Source organism: Zonotrichia leucophrys, chromosome 19, assembly GCF_028769735.1.
Source record: "Zonotrichia leucophrys gambelii isolate GWCS_2022_RI chromosome 19, RI_Zleu_2.0, whole genome shotgun sequence".
NCBI lineage: Eukaryota > Metazoa > Chordata > Aves > Passeriformes > Passerellidae > Zonotrichia > Zonotrichia leucophrys.
The window spans coordinates 7,126,720-7,143,537 of NC_088188.1; the positions used below are offsets into that span (position 1 = coordinate 7,126,720).

The following is a 16,818-nucleotide window of genomic DNA, read 5'->3' on the forward strand; positions in this document are numbered from 1 at the left end:
GAGCATGGGAAAGGCAAGGCATTAAGAGGATGAGAGAGGGCTTGGGTGGTGCAGTTCAGAGAACTCCCAGAGAAAATGAGATGCCTGAGGAGCTGGAATTTAACCCCCTAGAAGGGGAGCGAAAACGGGCTCAGCCCTGCTGCCAGCATGTGGCCAAGAGCTCTGTCCCCAGTGCCAGGACAATGACATGGACTGAGGGGAGCAGTGAGGAACTGCTCAAACCCCTGGATCCCCACCCAGCTGTGTCCCCAGTGCCAGGATGATGACATGGACTGAGGGGAGCAGTGAGGGACAGCTCAAACCTCTGGATCCCATCCAGCTCTAGGTCTTCCATGATGGGATTTCCCCTGGATGCTACCCCAGTGCCATCCTTTCCCCCACAGACAAAACCAAGGATGCTTGAGCAGATGTGAATTTATTTCACAGCCAGGACCCGTGCAGGGCTCAGGGAGGACTCAGAGCTGCAGCTCTCATGCAGGCTCAGCCTCAGTTTTACTTTTCAGCCTCTTCTTTCTGTTCCTCTCCTTCCTCCTCCTCTTCCCGCTGGTGGTGGGGACAGGGGAGGGAGTGGCTGGCACTGGCTCCCTGCCCGCTCCCTCCCGTGCTGGGGCATCGCTCAGGATGGTGTTGGATGATGGCAGCAGGGCCCAGGGATCAGCAGGGCCAGCAGGATGGCTCCGCACCCTCTTTTCAGAAGAGCCTTTCTTTTTCAGACCTTTCCCCTTATTCTTCTTATCTTTCTTCCTCTTCCTCTCTTTCTTGCCTGCCTTGGGGGCTGTCCCGGTGTGATGATCCCCTGGGAGCTCATGATGATCCCACGGGGGGCTCAGGGGGACTCCCCTGGGCCTGGCTGCCCTGTCGATGAGCTCTCCCCCAAACTCATACAGCACCGGCTCTCGGGGCACCGCCACAGCCACCGTGTTGTACGCCCTGCACCTGCCAAAACCCAGGAGGCACCACAGGCTGGGACCAACCCCACAGGGCAGGGGGACAGTCCCCAGGGCAGGGGGGCACTCACCAGACATAGAGATAGGGCTCCACACACTCCTCCCTGTAGGTGAACTCGAAGCAGGGCACCTGGATGACGTTGAAGAAGGCCTGGCCCACCGCGCGCGAGGCCGTGTCGTTCACCCGCCGCAGGCACTGCTTCAACCTGCGGGGGCACAGCCAGCTCAGGGGGTGCCTGTGCCCCTGACACACCAGTGTCCTGTGCCCCTGACACACCAGTGTGCTGTGCCTCTCACACACCAGTGTGCTGTGCCCCTGACACACCAGTGTGCTGTGCCTCTCACACACCAGTGTGCTGTGCCCCTGACACACCAGTGTCCTGTGCCCCTGACACACCAGTGTGCTGTGCCCCTGACACACCAGAGTCCTGTGCCCCTGACACACCAGTGTCCTGTGCCCCTGACACACCAGTGTGCTGTGCCCCTGACACACCAGTGTGCTGTGCCTCTCACACACCAGTGTGCTGTGCCTCTCACACACCAGCATGCCAATCTGCTACCCGGGCTTACCTGAGGCCCTACTGGAAATGTGCCTGAATGCTAACGGTTGTCACAGACATCTTTTGTGAAAATCTTTTTCTTTAAGATTTTTCTTTCTGAGAAGCTAAGAAGCCTCAGGAACAAGAGGTAAACGATGGTTATCTGCTGCTGTGGAATGCAACAGGTGGATCTGTGATTGGTCTCGTGTAGATGTTTGGAATTAGTGACCTCTCTCTCTCTGTCCGAGCCACAGACCTTTGTTTTCATTCCTTTCTATTCTTAGCTTAGCTAGCCTTCTGAGATGAAACTTTTCCTTCTGTTCTTTTTAGTATAGTTTTAATGTAATACATATCATAAAATAATAAATCAAGCCTTCTGAACATAGAGTCAACATTCTCATCTGTTCCCTCCCTGAAAACCCCTGTGAACACGGTCACAAAGGGTCACTATGATAAAGTGAACATGGAGGTATACCAGCCCTCTCATTTCCTAGTACTTAGAAAAGCAGGAATCAAACCTACACTAGAGGAATCAAAACCCTCCATACTTCCTTTATGTTACTTTCTAGTAGGGTGAGCTAAACAAGCTATGGGGCCCATACCCCGAAAATGATGGTTCAACTCCTTCCCCTGCTAATGAACCCCCAAGAAAATCTAATCTTCATCATTAGCCTAGGAACAACCATCACTATCTCAAGTAACCACTGAATTACGGCCTTGAAATCACACACTCACCATCCTCCCATTAATCTCAAACCCATCACCCACAAGCATTGAAGCTGCCACCCCCCGGGGGGGTGCCCAGGTGCCCCGGGGCAGTTTGGGGACGCTCACCGGAGGTCGCAGTCGCAGTGGCTGATGGTGTGCCAGCGCAGGTTGCGGTAGCCGTAGCGCGCCGTGAACGGGTGGATGACGTGCTGGCAGTGGTCGTGCTCCCGGCAGCAGCGATCCGTGTCCCGGTGCTCCCCTGCAGGGAAACGGGGCTGCAGGCAGGCCGGGGCTGGGCTGGGGTCAGGATTGGATTGGGCTGGGGCTGGGCTAGGCCAGTGCTAGGGTTAGGATTGGATTGGGCTGACATGCATGGAATGATACTGGGGTGGGTAAGGATGAATGGGTTCAGCTGGATCAGCGCTTGGGTGGGGACAAGGCTGGCACTGGCTGTGCCAACACCACACTGGGGATCAGACTGGGGTCCTGGACAGGGCCACAAGAGGGTTTAGGCTGAGATGAGGATAGCAACAGGGAGTGGAGCAGTACTGGGGTGGGCTTTGAATATATACCAAGAAATAAATAAAAGGCGAGTAGTCCATTGGCAAAAGAAGATCTGCACTTGTGAACTGAGTCTTCCTTTCCACTCAGTTTCAGCCATAATTCTTAAGTGCAATGTCAGGATCCACCTCTTTGTTAGGCCAAGCAATTTGCAAAGCACAATTCCTCACTGATTTCCTATCTTAATTAATGAAGGCTTTGTAGGGCCAGAAGAGAGGGGAAGAGTGTAAGATATTTTCCTAATGGTCAGCCCTACAGGAGAAGTTTGGATCAAAATATTGGTCAGAAAAACAGGAAGAGATGATGAAGCCCTGGGATGGGCACTGGAATGGCAGCAGGATGGACCACAGAGTAGGCTGGGGATAGAGGGTGGATCAAGAGTGGAGCAGCACCAGAAAGAATTGTGATAGGAACTAGGCAGAGGTGAACTGGGGTTGGACTGGTGATTGATGGGGACTGAACTAGGGATTGAACAGGGGCTGGAGAGGACCAGTACTGGGATGGACTGGATTGGGATTGGTGAGGACTGACCTAGCGATGGGTTGGGGATGGGATGGGATGGAATTGGAAAGGATGGAAGGGAGTGGGATGGGATGAGTAGGGACGGGATGAGGTGGGATGGGAAGATAGATGTAGCAGCATCCCTGCCGCCCTTACCCAGCTGCTCGTAGCTGTCCGCGTTGCTGCCCGCCCCGCACCACAGCGTCCCGGGGTAGGTGAGCCCGCGGCGGGCGCGGGGCCGTCCCGGCTGGGCCGCTCCGGGGCAGGCGGCAGCAGGAGGAAGAAGAGGAGGAGGAGGAGGAGGAGGCGGCAGAGCAGCCCCGGGGCGCACATGGCACCGCGCCGCTCTCCGCCGTGGGGCCGCCTTATAGAGCAGCGCAGCCCGCCCACGCGGGGCGGCCCGGCACGGCTTGGCACGGCCCGGCACGGCGCGGAGGGTCCCGCAGAGCCGGGGCGCTGCCGCCGCTCCCGCCGCACGTCCCGCGGGAAAGGGCTCAGCCCTGCCGTGGGACCGGCCCCGTTGCTGTGGCAGCCGGTGGGGTGATGTGCCGGGGCCGGTAACGAGCCGGCCACAAACCCCCGCCCCGTGACGCGCCCGCCCCGCACAGCCCCCGGCCCGGAGCGGCCCCCGACGGGAGAACGATGCTCCCGGCATCCCTGTGTCCCTGCATCCTTGCGTCCATCCCTGAATCCCTGCATCCCTGCATCCCTGTGTCCCTGTGTCCATCCCTGCATCCCTGTGTCCATCCCTGCCTCCCTCCCCGAGGATTCTCTGTGCAGCCCAGGATCCCGGCCCACAGATGCTCCCTGAATACCCCCGTCCCTTCCCGCGGTGCTCCCCACATCGGCACCTCCCTGTGACGGTGTTCACAGGGGTCTGAGGATGAGGGAAGGGACGAGGATCTGACTCCATGTTTCAGAAGGCTTGATTTAGTATTTTATGATATGTATTATATTAGAACTATACTAAAAGAATAGAAGAAAGGCTAGCTAAGAATAGAATAGGAAAGAATAATAACAAAGGTTTGTGGCTCGGACAGATGGTCCAAGCCAGCTCACTGTGATTGGCCATTAATTAGAAATAATCAACATGGGCCAACCTGTTGCATTCCACAGCAGCAGATAATAATTGTTTGCATTTTGTTCCTGAGGCCTCTCAGCTTCTCAGGAGAAAAAGTCCTAAGGAAAGGATTTTCCATAAAAGATGTCTGTGACACCTCCCCATGCCCCGTGAGTGCGTGCTGCATCCCCGTGTCCCATCCCAGGGTTGCTCCCTGTGGCCCCACATCCCATCCCACGGATGTGCCTTCCCCAGGCCAGCCCAGAGCCGGTGCCCAGCCGGGCTGGCCGCCCACTCTGCCATTCCCAGAGCGCTGCCAGGGCTGTCCCTCCCGGCCAGCTCCTGCCCCCGAGCCCATTGGCAGTCAGGACACAGCCCTGGCTCAGTGGGACGCTGTGGCAGCCAGCTCCCAGCAGGGCAGGACAGTGCCTGGACACCCCAATGGGGACGTGCATGGCCTCAAAAAATCCCTGTGCTGCCCAAGACCACCCAAAGCTGCAGGAAACCCCTCTGAGCATCCCCCTGGCTGGCTGACCCAGGGTGCCACCCCACTGTGCCACCCACAGCTGGTGCTGGGGACACTCATGTGGGGTACAAATGCCACAGCCTCATTTCTTCCCAGCACAGCCCTGCCTGGCTGGGACAGCAGAGCCAGTGGGGGACATCAGTGTCCCATGGGAAGGGTTCCTGCCTGGCTCTGTCCCAGTGTCCAGCTGGCCGAGGGCGCTGGCCCAGTGCCACAGGGGCTGCCCCTGCTCAGCTGTCGCTGTCTGTGACGCTCCTGCGACGCTCCTGCTCGGCTCAGCCCTGCCACCAGCACCAGGTATGGAGCCAGAACGGGAGCCCTGGGCCTTGGGGTGCCACGTGTGGCTGTGGGTGTCAGTGTGGCTGTGGGTGTGGGTGGCGGGCACCAGGCCATGGGGAGGTGGGGAGGTCTCACCCCCCTTCATGCTCAGTGCTTGCAGTGCCTGCAGTCCCCACGCATGGACCTGTGCCACGTCCCTGCCACCCAGGAGAAGGGCTGGTACCTGGCACTGATGGCTCCCAACGTCAAAGGTCCCAACTATGCCTGGCTGGACCCGTCCCGGCTCTACTGCCACCCGCAAGTACCCAGTGCCCGGGGTGGATGGCATCCACGGGGTGCCCGGGGTGGGCTGCACCTCTCCAGGGGCTGCTGGGGCGCCCACGGGGGACTGCCCACACCCAGCCCCTCCACTCTCCCCCCAGGGCTTGCAGGACTGCGTGGCCGACCTGCTGCAGCCCTTCCAGGGAGATGCCATCGACATGGTGGCCGGCATCGACGCCATGGGCTTCATCCTGGGTGAGCAGGGCACGGCTCACAGGGGAGCACAGTGTCCCTGCCCCTTGTCCTGGGGGTCCTGACGGTGCTGTGCCCACCTGCAGGCGCTGCAGCCGCTGCCACCCTGCGCAAAGGCTTCCTGGCCATCCGCAAGGCCGGGCACCTGTGCGTGCACACGGAGGCTCAGCCCTACAGCGACTACTCGGGCCAGCAGAAGCTGATGGAGATCCGCACTGATGCCATCACACCAGGTTAGCCAGGGGGGTGCTGCCCTTTTGGGGGGCTGCAGGGTGGGCACGGGGCAATAATGCACAGCCTCTCCCCCCTCCAGGCCTGCGCATCCTCCTGGTGGATCAGTGGGTTGAAACTGGGGGCACCATGAGAGCGGCCATCGAGCTGGTGGAGCGGCTGGGCGGGGTCGTGGCAGGTAGGAGAGGGCACCCATGGGTGCAGTGGGACACCACTCACTCCCACAGGCTGTGGTGGGCAGTGCTGAACCCCCCTATGTCCCCACAGGGGTTGCTGCCATCTGCATGGAGAACAGCGAGGGAGGGAAGTGGATCCAGGAGCGCTACAAGTGCTCCCACTGCGTCCCCCCACGCCTGCAGCCCCACTTTGACCAGCACCAGCTGGGCTGGGACTGACGTGGCAGTGTCACCTCGTGTGTCCCCCTGAGAGGGACACATCCCCCCTGGCTCTGCAGGACAGGGATGCTCCTCGGTGGCAAAGGAACTCGTCCTCAGTGGCAGCCATCCATCCTCCTGTGAGCCTGGGGGCTGCACCCAGGGACAGGGACACCCACAGCCAGCCCCAGCCCCTTGCCCCCAGCCCCACGCCTTTCTTACAAAGCATAAAAAAGATTTTATTAAGACAAAAGGGAGCCCGAAGGCATCTCCTCCTGCAAGCAGTACCTGGGTTTGCATAGATACAGGAGCCACATGGGTGCTCCTGTGTGCCCCAGCCGGGGTGCCCAGGCAGGCCAGGGGTGCCCAGGCTGGCCAGGGGTGGCAGGGACGTCCCCTCGGGGCCGGCCGGGGTCGCCCCTCTTTGGTCCAGAGCACGGAGGGGTTGGGGCTGTCCCTCACTGGCAGCACTTGGGTTTCTTGCGGGGCGTGGACAGGTACAGGTCGCTCTCCTTGCTGCTGATCCCTGAGGGGCAGAGGAAGGAGGGAGGGTGGCTGTGAGGGTGGGGGGACACGGGGGACGCCCGGGCGGGGCTGGCCGGGGATTACTCACGCACGGTGTCGCCGATGCTGCGGGCGCCGCTGCCGCGCTCCAGCTCGGCCAGCACGCTGCTCTCAAAGGTCAGCGCCGCCACTCGGAAGAAGAAATCCCGCACGTTCTCCCCTGCCCCACGGGAGGAAGAGACCCCCTGAGTGCCCCCCGGGCTGGCTGATGTGGGATCTGCATTTCCCCACCCCGCTGGGACTCACCAGTGAGCGAGGACACAGCCCAGTACTCGGCCTGCATCTCCTGGGCCACCTTGAGGGCATCCTTCTCCATCAGGCTGTACTGGGCCGGGGTCTGCCAACCAGGCCGGGCACGGGTGGGTGACAGGGACAGCCAGGGCACAGCCTGCCCACAGGGAGGGGGACACACTCACGCTCAGATCCTTCTTGGAGCCCACCAGGAAGAGGATCACGTTGGATGGGTCGTTCTCCTTCAGGGCGTCAGCCAGCCACTGCCTGCGGAGCCACTGTCACCAGCTGGTGGCCAAGCACTGCTCACACAGCACAGCAGCCCCACAGCCCCTCTCTGTCCCTAAGGTCCCCACGCTCATCCCTGTCCCCTCCTCTTGGCCATGTGTCACCTACCGTGTGTGCTCCAGGGACCCCACGTCGTTGACATCGAAGACAATGACGATGGCTGGGGAGGAAGGAGGGTGAGGTGGGGACAGGGACAGGGACAGAGGGAGGGCGGCTGGGCTGCAGGGGGAGCTCACCCTGTGCTCCCCGGTAGTAGGTGGAGGCGATGCACTTGAAACGCTCCTGGCCGGCCGTGTCCCACCTGGGGGGGTGTGGGAGGTGAGGGGGGGCCGCAGGGGTGAGTGAGGAGGGGGCTGGCCAACACTCACAGCTGCAGGCTGAAGGGCACCCCCAGCACCTCGAACCGCTCCATCTCGAAATCCACGCCGATGGTCGCCTTGTAGTTCTTGTCAAAAGTGTCCTTGCAAAACCTGGGGGGAGTCAGGGGGGTATCAACATCCCCTGACCGCTGTGGGGGCTCAGTGCCCCCCGTCCCCTGGGCCAGAGCTGGGCTCAGCCCAAGGCGCTGCTGCCCTTTGGGAGAGAGGAGTCACTTCCCCCCTCTCCATCCCCTCCGAGCCTCCCCGGGGCTCCCGTTACCGATTGATCAGGCATGTTTTCCCCACCGAGAGATCGCCCACCACGATGATCTTGGATATCTTGAACCTGCAGCGAGGGGGACACGCGGGGGCTTAGCAGGGTGGGGGGCACCCCCGGGCTGTCTCCGAGGTGTTTGTGCTGGTCCCATCATCCCCGCTCGGCCCCTCGTGTCCGCAGTGCTCCGCATCCCGTGCCCTACGGTCTCCCTACCCGGTTGTCCCCCCGTGTCCCCCCCGCCCCGCATCCCCGCCCCGCCGCAGCTCATCCCAGACGCCCGCGATCCTCCGGTGTCCCTTCGGTGTCCCCTCGGTGTCCTCCCGCCCCGCATCCCGGTCCTGCCGCGGCTCATCCCGGAGCCCCCCGTGCTCTCCCGGAGTCTCCCCGGTGTCCCTCCCGTTCCGCATCCCGAACCCCCATGCTCCTCCGGTGTCCCCCGGTGTCCCCCCCGCCGTTCACCCCGGATCCTCGTACTCCCCGGAGTCCCCCCGTGTTCCCACTCACCCCGGTTGTCATCCGGACCCCGCGATCTCCCCGGTGTCCCCCCAGCTCCGTATCCCGAATCCCCGCGCCCTCCCCGTGCTCCTCCGGTGTGCCCCCGTGTCCCCCTCCCGGTTCATCCCGGATCCCCTCGCTCCCCCCGGTGTCCCCCCGGTGTCCCTCCCCCGGTTCATCCCGGATCCCCGCTCCCGCCCCGCTCTCCCCGTGTCCCCCCCGCTCCGCATTCCAGCGCCGTGACGCAGGGCTCGGCATCGGGCAGCGCCGGCAGCCACGCGGCACCCACGCCGGGACCCCCTCGGGACCCCCACCCGGGGCTGGCAGCACCGCGGGTCCCTGTCACCCCCCCAGGCCGAGAGCAGGGACCCCGAGCCCGCGGGACAGACCCCACGGTGCCCGTCCGCTGCTCCTGGCAGGCTCCGGCCACCGTGGGGTGGAAGGCGGGGCGGGCGTGCAGGGCGGCCTCCTTGCGGAAACACTGCGAGGGGACAAAGGGGGACAGCGGGGTGAGCGCGGGGCTCGGCGGGGACAGCCCGGGGTGGCGGGGCCCCCTCTCACCGCGGGCAGCTCGGCGATGACCCGGTCCCTGCGCACCGGGGCCAGCACGTTCATGGTCCGTGGGTGGCCGGGGCAGCGGGGATGGGATGAGGGTCAGGCGGGGTCTGGGGACACAGAGAGCAAGGGGTGGCCGTGTCCCCGTGTCACAGATGTCGCCGTGAACAGCATTGTGGATAGTGGTTGTCGCCGTGTCCCCATGTGGGGCTGTCCCCTTATCCCACACTTTTCCCTTGTCCCTGTGTCCTGATTCCCCACGTCACCAAGGATGGCTGTCTCCACATCCCTGCCACCTCGAGGTCCTTGTCACCTCCCTGCCACCCCGAGCCCCTGCCTGTGGCTGTCCCACGCCCCGTGTCCCAGCTGTCCCCGTGTCCCACATCCCGAGTGTGCCACCCCAGGGTGTCACTGTCCTCCTGTCCCCACGCGTCGCTGTCCCACACGCGTGTTCCAGCTGTCCCCATGTCCCGCCACCCTCACATTCCTGCACACCCGGGTACCACTGTCCCCACGATCCACCCATCCATCCATCCCCGTGTCCCAGCTGTCCCCACGGCCACTCCAGGCTATGGCAGTCCCTGCCCCGCAGTCTGTCTGTCCCCAAGTGCCACCCAGCCCCATCCCCGTGTCCCGCCGCTCCTCGTGTGTCCCCCCCGTCCCGTGCACAGATCCCGCTGTCCCCTCGCCTCATCCCAGTCCAACATCCAGCTCTCCCCGCCTCGTCCCTGTCCCCACGGCGAGGGAATGAAGCGGGGTGTCCCCGTTACCGCCAACCTCCCAGCGTCGGTAGCGGTGCTCGGTGCTTCACGCCCAGTCCCGGAGTAACCGGCGTCCTGGCCCCTCCCACGCCCCCGAACAGGGGCGTGGGAGGGGCCAGGACGCCGGTTACTCCGGGACTGGGCCATTGCGCTGCTACCACCGCGGCGGGATCCCGGTAATCCCCCGCCACCCCGGGGCTCACCCTGGTCCCGCACCGCCACGACGGCGGGGAGGGACAGTAGCGTGCCAGACTACAACTCCCATGACGCCCTACGGCACGCAGGACAGCTCTGCGCGTGCGCGCAGGAGTCCCTCAGAGAGTACTACCACTACCGGCATGCTCCAAGGATGTCGCGAGAGTTGGGCCGGAGGGGTGGTGGGGATTCCTTGTTGCTCCCGCGAGATTTGGGGGTATAAGCCCGTGCTGCGCGGAGCGGGAGACCCCTTTCGGCTTCCGCCTGGCCAAGATGGCGCCCAAGGCGAAGAAGGAGGGTGAGGGCGCGGGGCGCTGGGTCCGGGTCGGGGTCTCCGGGCGGCGTGTGGGACCCCGCGGGGTGCTGGTGTATGTGGGGGGAGCCGGGCTGAACGAAGCGGGGAGTGGCGCAGGGTTGCAGCGCTGTGTTCAGCGCGGGCACGTGGAGGGGATGGGAGAGGCCTGCCAGGTTGTCTGAGGGAGGTGGGGGGTGTTCCCATCTCGGTGCTAGGAATCCTGCGCGGCCAGGGAATGAGCGCCTTTTCCCGCACGGAAACGGGAGATTTTTAACTCAGTTGGGCGTTTTGGGGGCTCCTCGTGGTTGGATGAGGGAGCGCGGGCCGCTGGGTGAGGTCCTGCCGGGGAAGCCGTGCCCGGCCGGGGAGCGCACCCCGACCCTGCACATCTGTGTGGCGCTGACTGAGCTCTCCCCACAGCTGTGCCTCCGAAGACAGAGGCTAAGGCAAAGGCGCTGAAGGCCAAGAAGGCCGTCCTGAAGGGGGTCCACAGCCACAAGAAGAAGAAGATCCGCACGTCGCCCACATTCCGCAGGCCCAAGACGCTGCGGCTGCGGAGGCAGCCCAAGTACCCCCGGAAAAGCGCCCCACGGAGAAACAAGTGCGTGTGGGGAGGGGGCTCTGCCCTGCTGGGGGGTTTGGGGGGTTGGAGCAGCCCCTGAATGGGCTGGTGTGGGGACTTGGTGGTTTGGGATGCAGGTGATGATTTTATGCGACCAAAGCCTGAGAGTTTGTGATTATAACCTTAGGTGACTGATGCACCCCAAAAAAAGCCCCTGAAATTCAGAGCAGCACCTGCCAGCCCTCTGTTAATCACAGCATCTCTCTTGCAGGCTGGACCATTATGCCATTATCAAGTTCCCTCTGACCACAGAATCAGCGATGAAGAAGATTGAGGATAACAACACTCTGGTGTTCATCGTGGATGTCAAGGCAAACAAGCACCAGATCAAACAGGCTGTCAAGAAGCTGTATGATATCGATGTGGCCAAGGTCAACACGTTGATCAGGTGAGAAGGGGGAGGAGAACAGGTCCCTGGTGGCTGTGAGGTGCTTCATTTTGGCAGAAAATGGGAATACATGTGTGAGATTGAGCAGATGTGGGGTAAAGCTGCACTGCTGAGTGCAGCTTTGGACTGAGCACATCTTGGTGGAAGTGGGAAATGTTGGCAGAGCAGAGGGTTGGTTTCCTCAGGGAGCACTTCTGGCACCCTGGGAGTCCTGTGCAAATGATGTAAACTTCAATTTCACTGAGTAATGTGATGTTTCCAAAGGAACCACTGATGCACATGGGGGTTGCAGGAATGTGGAGCAGGGGGGAGGGAGGGGTTGTCTCTGTCCTGATGCCTCCTCTTCCTCTCTAGGCCTGATGGAGAGAAGAAAGCTTACGTCCGACTGGCTCCTGACTATGATGCACTGGATGTGGCCAACAAGGTGAGATCTCTTTGAAACTTGCAAGGGTTTTTTTGCACCTTGTCTCGTGTCTCCTCCACTGATTGTTCTTCATGAGGTATTTGTGTGGTGGCACTTGTGTGGCCCTGTAGCCAGACAGGATGTGAGTGCTGAGGAGCCACGTTCTCAGTCAGTTCAAGGTGATTGAGGCAGGCAGGAGGCAGAGGTGTTGCACAGTGGAGCAGGGGGATGCACAGCACAAGGATCACTGTGGGATGAGTGTACAAAGAGGGTGTGTGAAGCTCTTGGGCAGGTCTGGGAGGAGGAAGCCTTGGAGGACAGGAATCCTGGGGAGATGCAGTGATGTCTGTGGTGGAGGCTCTGCCTTTCTGCCACCATAACATCTGTTTTAACATCCTTTGCTTCTTTCCAGATTGGAATCATCTAAACTGCATCTGCCGGGGACTGTACAGACTAATAAACATTGTGACACCACTGAGGGCTCCTGTGTTCTGTGACAGCACAGCCCTGTGAGAGAGGGAGCACCCAGCAAAGTCCTGGGGCTTCACTTCTTTAAAGGGGCTCCTCCTTCCCTTCCTGCAGTGGGTGGGCAGAGCTGACTGCTCCACCCGAGGGTTTGCAGGGGCACTGCTGCCCTGCTCAGAGGTGTCTGAGATCCTGTCAGCATGAGGTGACACCTAAATCTCAAATATCTCTGCATTTACCCCCAGGCCTCTTGTGTCTTGCCTTTTCTTGCACAGGGTAATTGGGGATGTGTTTGTGATCAGTGTTTTGGGTGTCCCACATCGCTTCCTTGTGCAGCAGAGCCACAACAAAAACCTGTCAGTGGCTCTGATGTGACACAGGTGACCTGTCACACCATTTCCCCAGCCTATCAGCTCTCTGCTTATGCTGCAGGTTCACTTTGAGCCCTCCTGCTAATCCAGCAGTGGAGGCTTTGTGGGTTTTTCTGGCACAATCTCCATGTGCTTGCAGTGTGTGAGTTTCCCTGTTGCTGTTCCTCACGGGGTTCACTGTCCTCAGGGTTGTTTCCAAATACTGCTGTTGCTGCCTCTGCCTGTTTGGCTGTAAGTCTCCAGGTGAAACCAGATTTTAGTGTTTGGAGTCAGTAGAATGTGGAGCACTGGGTGAGCAGGCAGTGGGGGAGTTATGGAAAAGTCTCCAGGGTACTTGAGCTTAAGTACATACTTAGACTTGACTGAGAAAGATGATGAAAGCCCTGACCAAATATTGATTGGGGTAATTGGGCTCTTTAACGGTGGGACACAGAGTTCCTCCAGGCCTCTTGTGGAGGGTGGCAGGTTCCCAGGACAGTGGGGGATGGAAAGCAGGAGCTGCTCTCAGGTGGAGCTTTTTGCTGGGCTGTGTGGCCCTGGCCTGACACCCCTCACCTGGGCTGGGGGGAGGCGGGCAGGAGGTGCTCCCTGCCTGCTGTAAGGGGTTAAAAACTGCCTGGAGGGAGGAGTGCTGCTTCCCTGGTACCACCAACCCTGTGGGTGCATGGCAGCAGGGTCCCCTGACCCCCAGGCCACCTTTTTACACACAGTCACCCCAAGAAAGATGTGGGAGAAGTTGCCACTTTTGTAGCAAAGCTGCTGTGAGTGCTGGGCAAGGATTGGCTCTGGAGAGCCTGGATGTGCTGCAGGCAGAGGCTGGGAGGGATTCCACACCAGCATGACTTGCAGTCAGCCCTGGCCTTGGCTCAGCTCTGCCCAGTGGTGCTGCCCTGGTGCTTCACTGCCCTCTTGCTCCTGGCTGCCAGCCTGCCTGATCCTCAGCTGGGGATGCTCCTGCTGGAACCAGGAGGGGAACAGCAGGGAGCTGCCTCCTCTGGGAAGCTTTGTCATGCCTGGTCTGAGCCTGTGACCTGCTGGGACAGAGCTGTGTCTGCTTCAAGTAGAGAGACAAGGGGGATTGTGCAGCAGTAGGGGTGAGGGGAAAATTAACGTTTGAGCTTAGTTGTGATTGCAGATGCCATCATTTAAACTGCAGAGGCCACAAGGCTTCAGCTGCAGCTGGAAGATGCACACACAGCTGTTGGGATGTGCTGCTGAGAGCAAGGCTGGGCCCTGCCAGGGCTGCTGAGCTCTGCTTTGAGCATAGAGGGACCAGGAGCAGGTTTGGAGCTGGCATCGATCCCTGCCCACACTGTCCCAGCTATCACATCTCAGTTCCAGCTGCCAGGCTGCTCCTGGCACTGTGTCAGTGCACACCAGGGAGTCCCACCAGGATCCATCCACATCCTGTGGGTGTTTCCCAGCTCTCTGGTGGAAAGGTGATCCCCCACTGCCTCCCCTTAACCACTGGCTCATTTTAACCGCAGTTCTGTCTCTGCCTGAGCCGGGCAGGTGCTGGGGTGGGTGGGACACATCGTGCCCAGAGCAGGGGCTGGGCAGGAGTGCCTCTGAGCCCTGCTGCTAACTCTGATTCCGGAGCTGTTACCATCAGCAGGATTTGCCTCTCTGGTGCTCCACAAGACCGGCTGGGCCAGTTCTGGGCCAGAGCTGAACCCCCCTTCTGCTCCCACTGCTCTGGGAGAGCTGCTGGAACCACCCTGGTCCTGTGGCTGCAGGAGAGGGCCCAGCATGCTCACAGGGCTGCAGCTGCACTGTGCCAGTGAAAACTGCTCCAGGGGGATGCAAGCATGCAGCAATCTTCCAGGAAGAGCCCTTGGCCTCACATGGCTTTTCCATGCCAGCTCCACTTCACGTGGCTGCCGGGTGAGTCACACAGCCCAGCCAGGCTCCTCACCACCAGGCTGGAGACAGGCAGGTCAGGCACTGCCACAAGGCTCAGCACCTCTCCTGGTTCCCTTCAACTGTCCCCTGCACAGCCCTGGGTCTCTGGAGGAGCAGAGGAATGAGGAAGAAGAGGGCAACCCATCCACACAAGAGACAGAGTTGTGCTCAAGGCTCAGCCGGGTTGGCAGGACCCAGCAGGCTGAAATGTCCCTAGAACAAAGCCAGCAGCAGGTATGTGCCCTCTCCCTCCCTGGGAATGGGGCACATCTTCCCCACAGCCCCGGCCCAGGGGGAGTCCCTGACCTGCTCTGCCCCACAGAAGAGCCAGCCCAGGTGTGCTGCGGCAGCAGTAAATAGACTGATTTTAATGCACATTACACCCAACATCACCACGGGAGGGACTCCTCCCCTCCCTCACAACCCTTCCAGGCATCAGCTGCAAAGCACAGCCACCCCTGGCCCTCCAGCTGCCGGCAGGGAAGCTGGCTTGGGCTGCTTCTCCATCGGCCGTGCCTCTGGCTTCAGCAGCATCCCCGCGGCTCGGCGAAGCTGTCGGGCTGGTCCAGCAGGGGAGCGCTTTTAGGCAGCAGAGCGGGTGAAGGCAGGGCCTGGGGCCAGGGAGAAAGCCCTAAGGCACATCAGAGCAGCTTTGGAGAGCCCAAAACTTCCAGGAGCCGGAGCCTGGGTCCCCCTCGGCACGCACGTCTCAGTCTATCAGAAACTTCTCACCGTCTACATCTCTCCCCGCAGAGCCTTTGCGCAGGGAGGGGAAAAAATCGGAGCGGAGGAGGCGGGAGAAGTACATGAGGATCATGGCATCGAGCAGCAGGAGGTTGGCAGTGAGGAAGGCACCCTGGCCCTGCAGCTCCACGTGGCGGAGGAAGTAGCAGGTGAGGTAAGCCTGGGGCGCCAGGCGGAAGGCGAAGTACACCACCAGGTTGATGTATTTGTTGGCCTCGTAGAGCGCCGGGGAAGGCACGTTGCTCATCTTCAGCAGCATGCGCACCGTCAGGAAGATGTTGCTCACCTCCACCAGCAGCAGCAGCACCGCTGCCACCAGGAAGCGGCCTGTGATGATGAGTGAGACGAAGGCAGAGATGGCCTGGCACACACACACAGAGAACAGGGTCAGCTCGCCTTGCCCTGGGGAAAGCGAGTCCTTCCCTGCCCGCAGTGAGAGCACACAGTTCCCTCCACCCAGAGATCCCAGCAGGCACCTGAGAGCTTAGAGAAAACCAGATCCCCCAGGACCAGTTACACCTCCCTGTACTGGGTTGAGCCTCCAGCTCTTCCCCCTCCCAGCTCCCAGCCTGTCTGGCTCCAGGCGCTCGGAGCCGATGCTGGCAGGCGTCCTGCCCTCGCCTTGTTGGTGCAGAGCCTACCTGGCAGCCAGGGTGAGGCAGACACAAGGGCTCCAGCATGCCCAGGAACCTGGGTGGGCTGAGCCCTGGGGTGTGTGGTAGCCCCCCGTGCTGGCCATACTCACCATAGCATGGTGCACCAGGTACTCCCAAGAGGAGCGGGACTGATGGTTGAAGATGATGTCAAGGGTGTCATGGATGAAGTAGCCTGTGGGATGAAGGAGAGCGTTCAGAAGGTCTGGCTTGTGCACCGTGAGCCACTGTGGAAAGGAGGAGCAGCGAGGAGGAGGAGGAGGGTGGTGTGACTGTTTTTCAGGTGTCAGAAACATCTCCACCCTGTCTGGCTATGGAGAGACGGCCATTCCCTGGGGGTTGGCAGCCTGTGGGCTCCACGCTGTGATTAAGGCAGGAGGCATGGAGCTGCCCAGCCCTTGAGCCAGTGGCTCGTCCCGAGCCAGCATACCGGGCAAAACTGAGCAGGGAGTGGACAAAGTCCGGCGGGGTGGCTGCGGCCACTGCCCTGCCAGATTTCTTACCTGAGGAAAAGCAGACCAGCAGGTGCCCTGAGACGCTGTAGCCGTCCTGGATGTCGGAGAGCAGCTCCGGAGAGTGCCAGAGGCTGCGAGTGAGGAGAGCAGGAAGCGGGTCAGCCTAGCCTCCGGGACGGTGAACACCGGGACCCCCTACCCCCAGCTCACTCTCCAGGAGTGCCTAGCTCGCACCGTGTACACCGTACCCGCCTCTCCTCGCGCTGCCCTACCTGAAGAGGGCCCATAGCCCCGCCAGCACGGAGTGTGCGAAAGAGACGAGGAGATTCCTCCAGCGCCAGACGCGGCCGGGACGGCTCCTTACGGCGGCGGGCTGTGGCACGGCCAGGGCCAGGCGGCGCAGTGCCGCGAAGATCGCCACGCCGCCGCCCACCAGCGCCGCCGAGGCCGCCCGCCAGCCCGGGCCCATCGCGCCCTGTCCCGGCGGCGCGCGGCCGCGGGGCCACGCCCCATCCCCAACCACACCTTTGCTACGGACACGCCCCCCGCATGCGCC

General features: G+C 61.5%; 5 protein-coding genes and 2 non-coding genes across 7 annotated transcripts; 4 read left to right on the forward strand and 3 right to left on the reverse strand.

The window, feature by feature from the left end:
- Positions 1 to 396: 396 nt before the first annotated feature.
- PROCA1 (protein interacting with cyclin A1) lies at positions 397 to 3,911 on the reverse strand. Its single transcript, XM_064729575.1, has 4 exons — positions 3,413 to 3,911; positions 2,321 to 2,453; positions 1,019 to 1,153; positions 397 to 936 (listed from the first exon to the last, which is right to left on the reverse strand). Exons 1-4 carry the CDS (start codon positions 3,909 to 3,911, stop codon positions 471 to 473), a joined length of 1,233 nt encoding a protein of 410 aa, XP_064585645.1. The 3' UTR covers positions 397 to 470.
- An 875-nt stretch (positions 3,912 to 4,786) lies between these two features.
- LOC135455774 (adenine phosphoribosyltransferase-like) lies at positions 4,787 to 6,486 on the forward strand. The gene is made up of 6 exons (XM_064729241.1): positions 4,787 to 5,139; positions 5,273 to 5,422; positions 5,544 to 5,637; positions 5,721 to 5,867; positions 5,948 to 6,043; positions 6,133 to 6,486. Exons 2-6 carry the CDS (start codon positions 5,300 to 5,302, stop codon positions 6,258 to 6,260), a joined length of 588 nt encoding a protein of 195 aa, XP_064585311.1. The 5' UTR covers positions 4,787 to 5,139; positions 5,273 to 5,299; the 3' UTR covers positions 6,261 to 6,486.
- Positions 6,458 to 9,846, reverse strand: RAB34 (RAB34, member RAS oncogene family). The gene is made up of 11 exons (XM_064729240.1): positions 9,779 to 9,846; positions 9,015 to 9,118; positions 8,843 to 8,934; positions 7,962 to 8,027; positions 7,691 to 7,792; positions 7,559 to 7,623; positions 7,431 to 7,482; positions 7,220 to 7,301; positions 7,050 to 7,140; positions 6,853 to 6,963; positions 6,458 to 6,765 (listed from the first exon to the last, which is right to left on the reverse strand). Exons 2-11 carry the CDS (start codon positions 9,066 to 9,068, stop codon positions 6,698 to 6,700), a joined length of 783 nt encoding a protein of 260 aa, XP_064585310.1. The 5' UTR covers positions 9,069 to 9,118; positions 9,779 to 9,846; the 3' UTR covers positions 6,458 to 6,697.
- A 258-nt stretch (positions 9,847 to 10,104) lies between these two features.
- On the forward strand, positions 10,105 to 12,146 carry RPL23A (ribosomal protein L23a). The gene is made up of 5 exons (XM_064729243.1): positions 10,105 to 10,262; positions 10,680 to 10,860; positions 11,093 to 11,269; positions 11,624 to 11,693; positions 12,085 to 12,146. The coding sequence occupies exons 1-5, from the start codon at positions 10,238 to 10,240 to the stop codon at positions 12,097 to 12,099; spliced, it is 468 nt and encodes a 155-aa protein (XP_064585313.1). The 5' UTR covers positions 10,105 to 10,237; the 3' UTR covers positions 12,100 to 12,146.
- LOC135456029 (small nucleolar RNA Z17) lies at positions 10,952 to 11,022 on the forward strand. Its single transcript, XR_010442459.1, has one exon. It is a non-coding gene; the product is annotated as a small nucleolar RNA Z17 (small nucleolar RNA).
- On the forward strand, positions 11,483 to 11,548 carry LOC135456028 (small nucleolar RNA SNORD42). Its single transcript, XR_010442458.1, has one exon. It is a non-coding gene; the product is annotated as a small nucleolar RNA SNORD42 (small nucleolar RNA).
- A 2,603-nt stretch (positions 12,147 to 14,749) lies between the features above and the next one.
- TLCD1 (TLC domain containing 1) lies at positions 14,750 to 16,770 on the reverse strand. The gene is made up of 4 exons (XM_064729235.1): positions 16,535 to 16,770; positions 16,311 to 16,393; positions 15,900 to 15,982; positions 14,750 to 15,515 (listed from the first exon to the last, which is right to left on the reverse strand). The coding sequence occupies exons 1-4, from the start codon at positions 16,729 to 16,731 to the stop codon at positions 15,120 to 15,122; spliced, it is 759 nt and encodes a 252-aa protein (XP_064585305.1). The 5' UTR covers positions 16,732 to 16,770; the 3' UTR covers positions 14,750 to 15,119.
- Between the last annotated feature and the right edge of the window lie 48 nt (positions 16,771 to 16,818).

Bases quoted from the DNA above. Each gene is read 5' to 3' on its own strand.
- PROCA1 (XM_064729575.1), bottom strand. From the start codon at position 3,911: ATGCCGGGAGCATCGTTCTCCCGTCGGGGGCCGCTCCGGGCCGGGGGC. The intron at 2,454-3,412 runs GTAAGGGCGGCA...GTTTCCCTGCAG, and splicing joins GGACAGCTACGAGCAGCTGG to GGGAGCACCGGGACACGGAT. The intron at 1,154-2,320 runs GTGAGCGTCCCC...GTGCCCCCGCAG, and splicing joins CACTGCGACTGCGACCTCCG to GTTGAAGCAGTGCCTGCGGC.
- LOC135455774 (XM_064729241.1), top strand. From the start codon at position 5,300: ATGGACCTGTGCCACGTCCCTGCCACCCAGGAGAAGGGCTGGTACCTG. The intron at 5,638-5,720 runs GTGAGCAGGGCA...GCCCACCTGCAG, and splicing joins CGCCATGGGCTTCATCCTGG to GCGCTGCAGCCGCTGCCACC. The intron at 6,044-6,132 runs GTAGGAGAGGGC...ATGTCCCCACAG, and splicing joins GCTGGGCGGGGTCGTGGCAG to GGGTTGCTGCCATCTGCATG.
- RAB34 (XM_064729240.1), bottom strand. From the start codon at position 9,068: ATGAACGTGCTGGCCCCGGTGCGCAGGGACCGGGTCATCGCCGAGCTG. The intron at 7,302-7,430 runs GTAGGTGACACA...GTGGCTCCGCAG, and splicing joins GGGTCCCTGGAGCACACACG to GCAGTGGCTGGCTGACGCCC. The intron at 7,141-7,219 runs GTGAGTGTGTCC...CCTGGTTGGCAG, and splicing joins GCTCCAAGAAGGATCTGAGC to ACCCCGGCCCAGTACAGCCT.
- RPL23A (XM_064729243.1), top strand. From the start codon at position 10,238: ATGGCGCCCAAGGCGAAGAAGGAGG. The intron at 10,263-10,679 runs GTGAGGGCGCGG...CTCTCCCCACAG, and splicing joins GCCCAAGGCGAAGAAGGAGG to CTGTGCCTCCGAAGACAGAG. The intron at 11,270-11,623 runs GTGAGAAGGGGG...CTTCCTCTCTAG, and splicing joins AAGGTCAACACGTTGATCAG to GCCTGATGGAGAGAAGAAAG.
- TLCD1 (XM_064729235.1), bottom strand. From the start codon at position 16,731: ATGGGCCCGGGCTGGCGGGCGGCCTCGGCGGCGCTGGTGGGCGGCGGC. The intron at 16,394-16,534 runs GTAGGGCAGCGC...CCTCACTCGCAG, and splicing joins GGGCTATGGGCCCTCTTCAG to CCTCTGGCACTCTCCGGAGC. The intron at 15,983-16,310 runs GTAAGAAATCTG...TTCATCCCACAG, and splicing joins GCTGGTCTGCTTTTCCTCAG to GCTACTTCATCCATGACACC.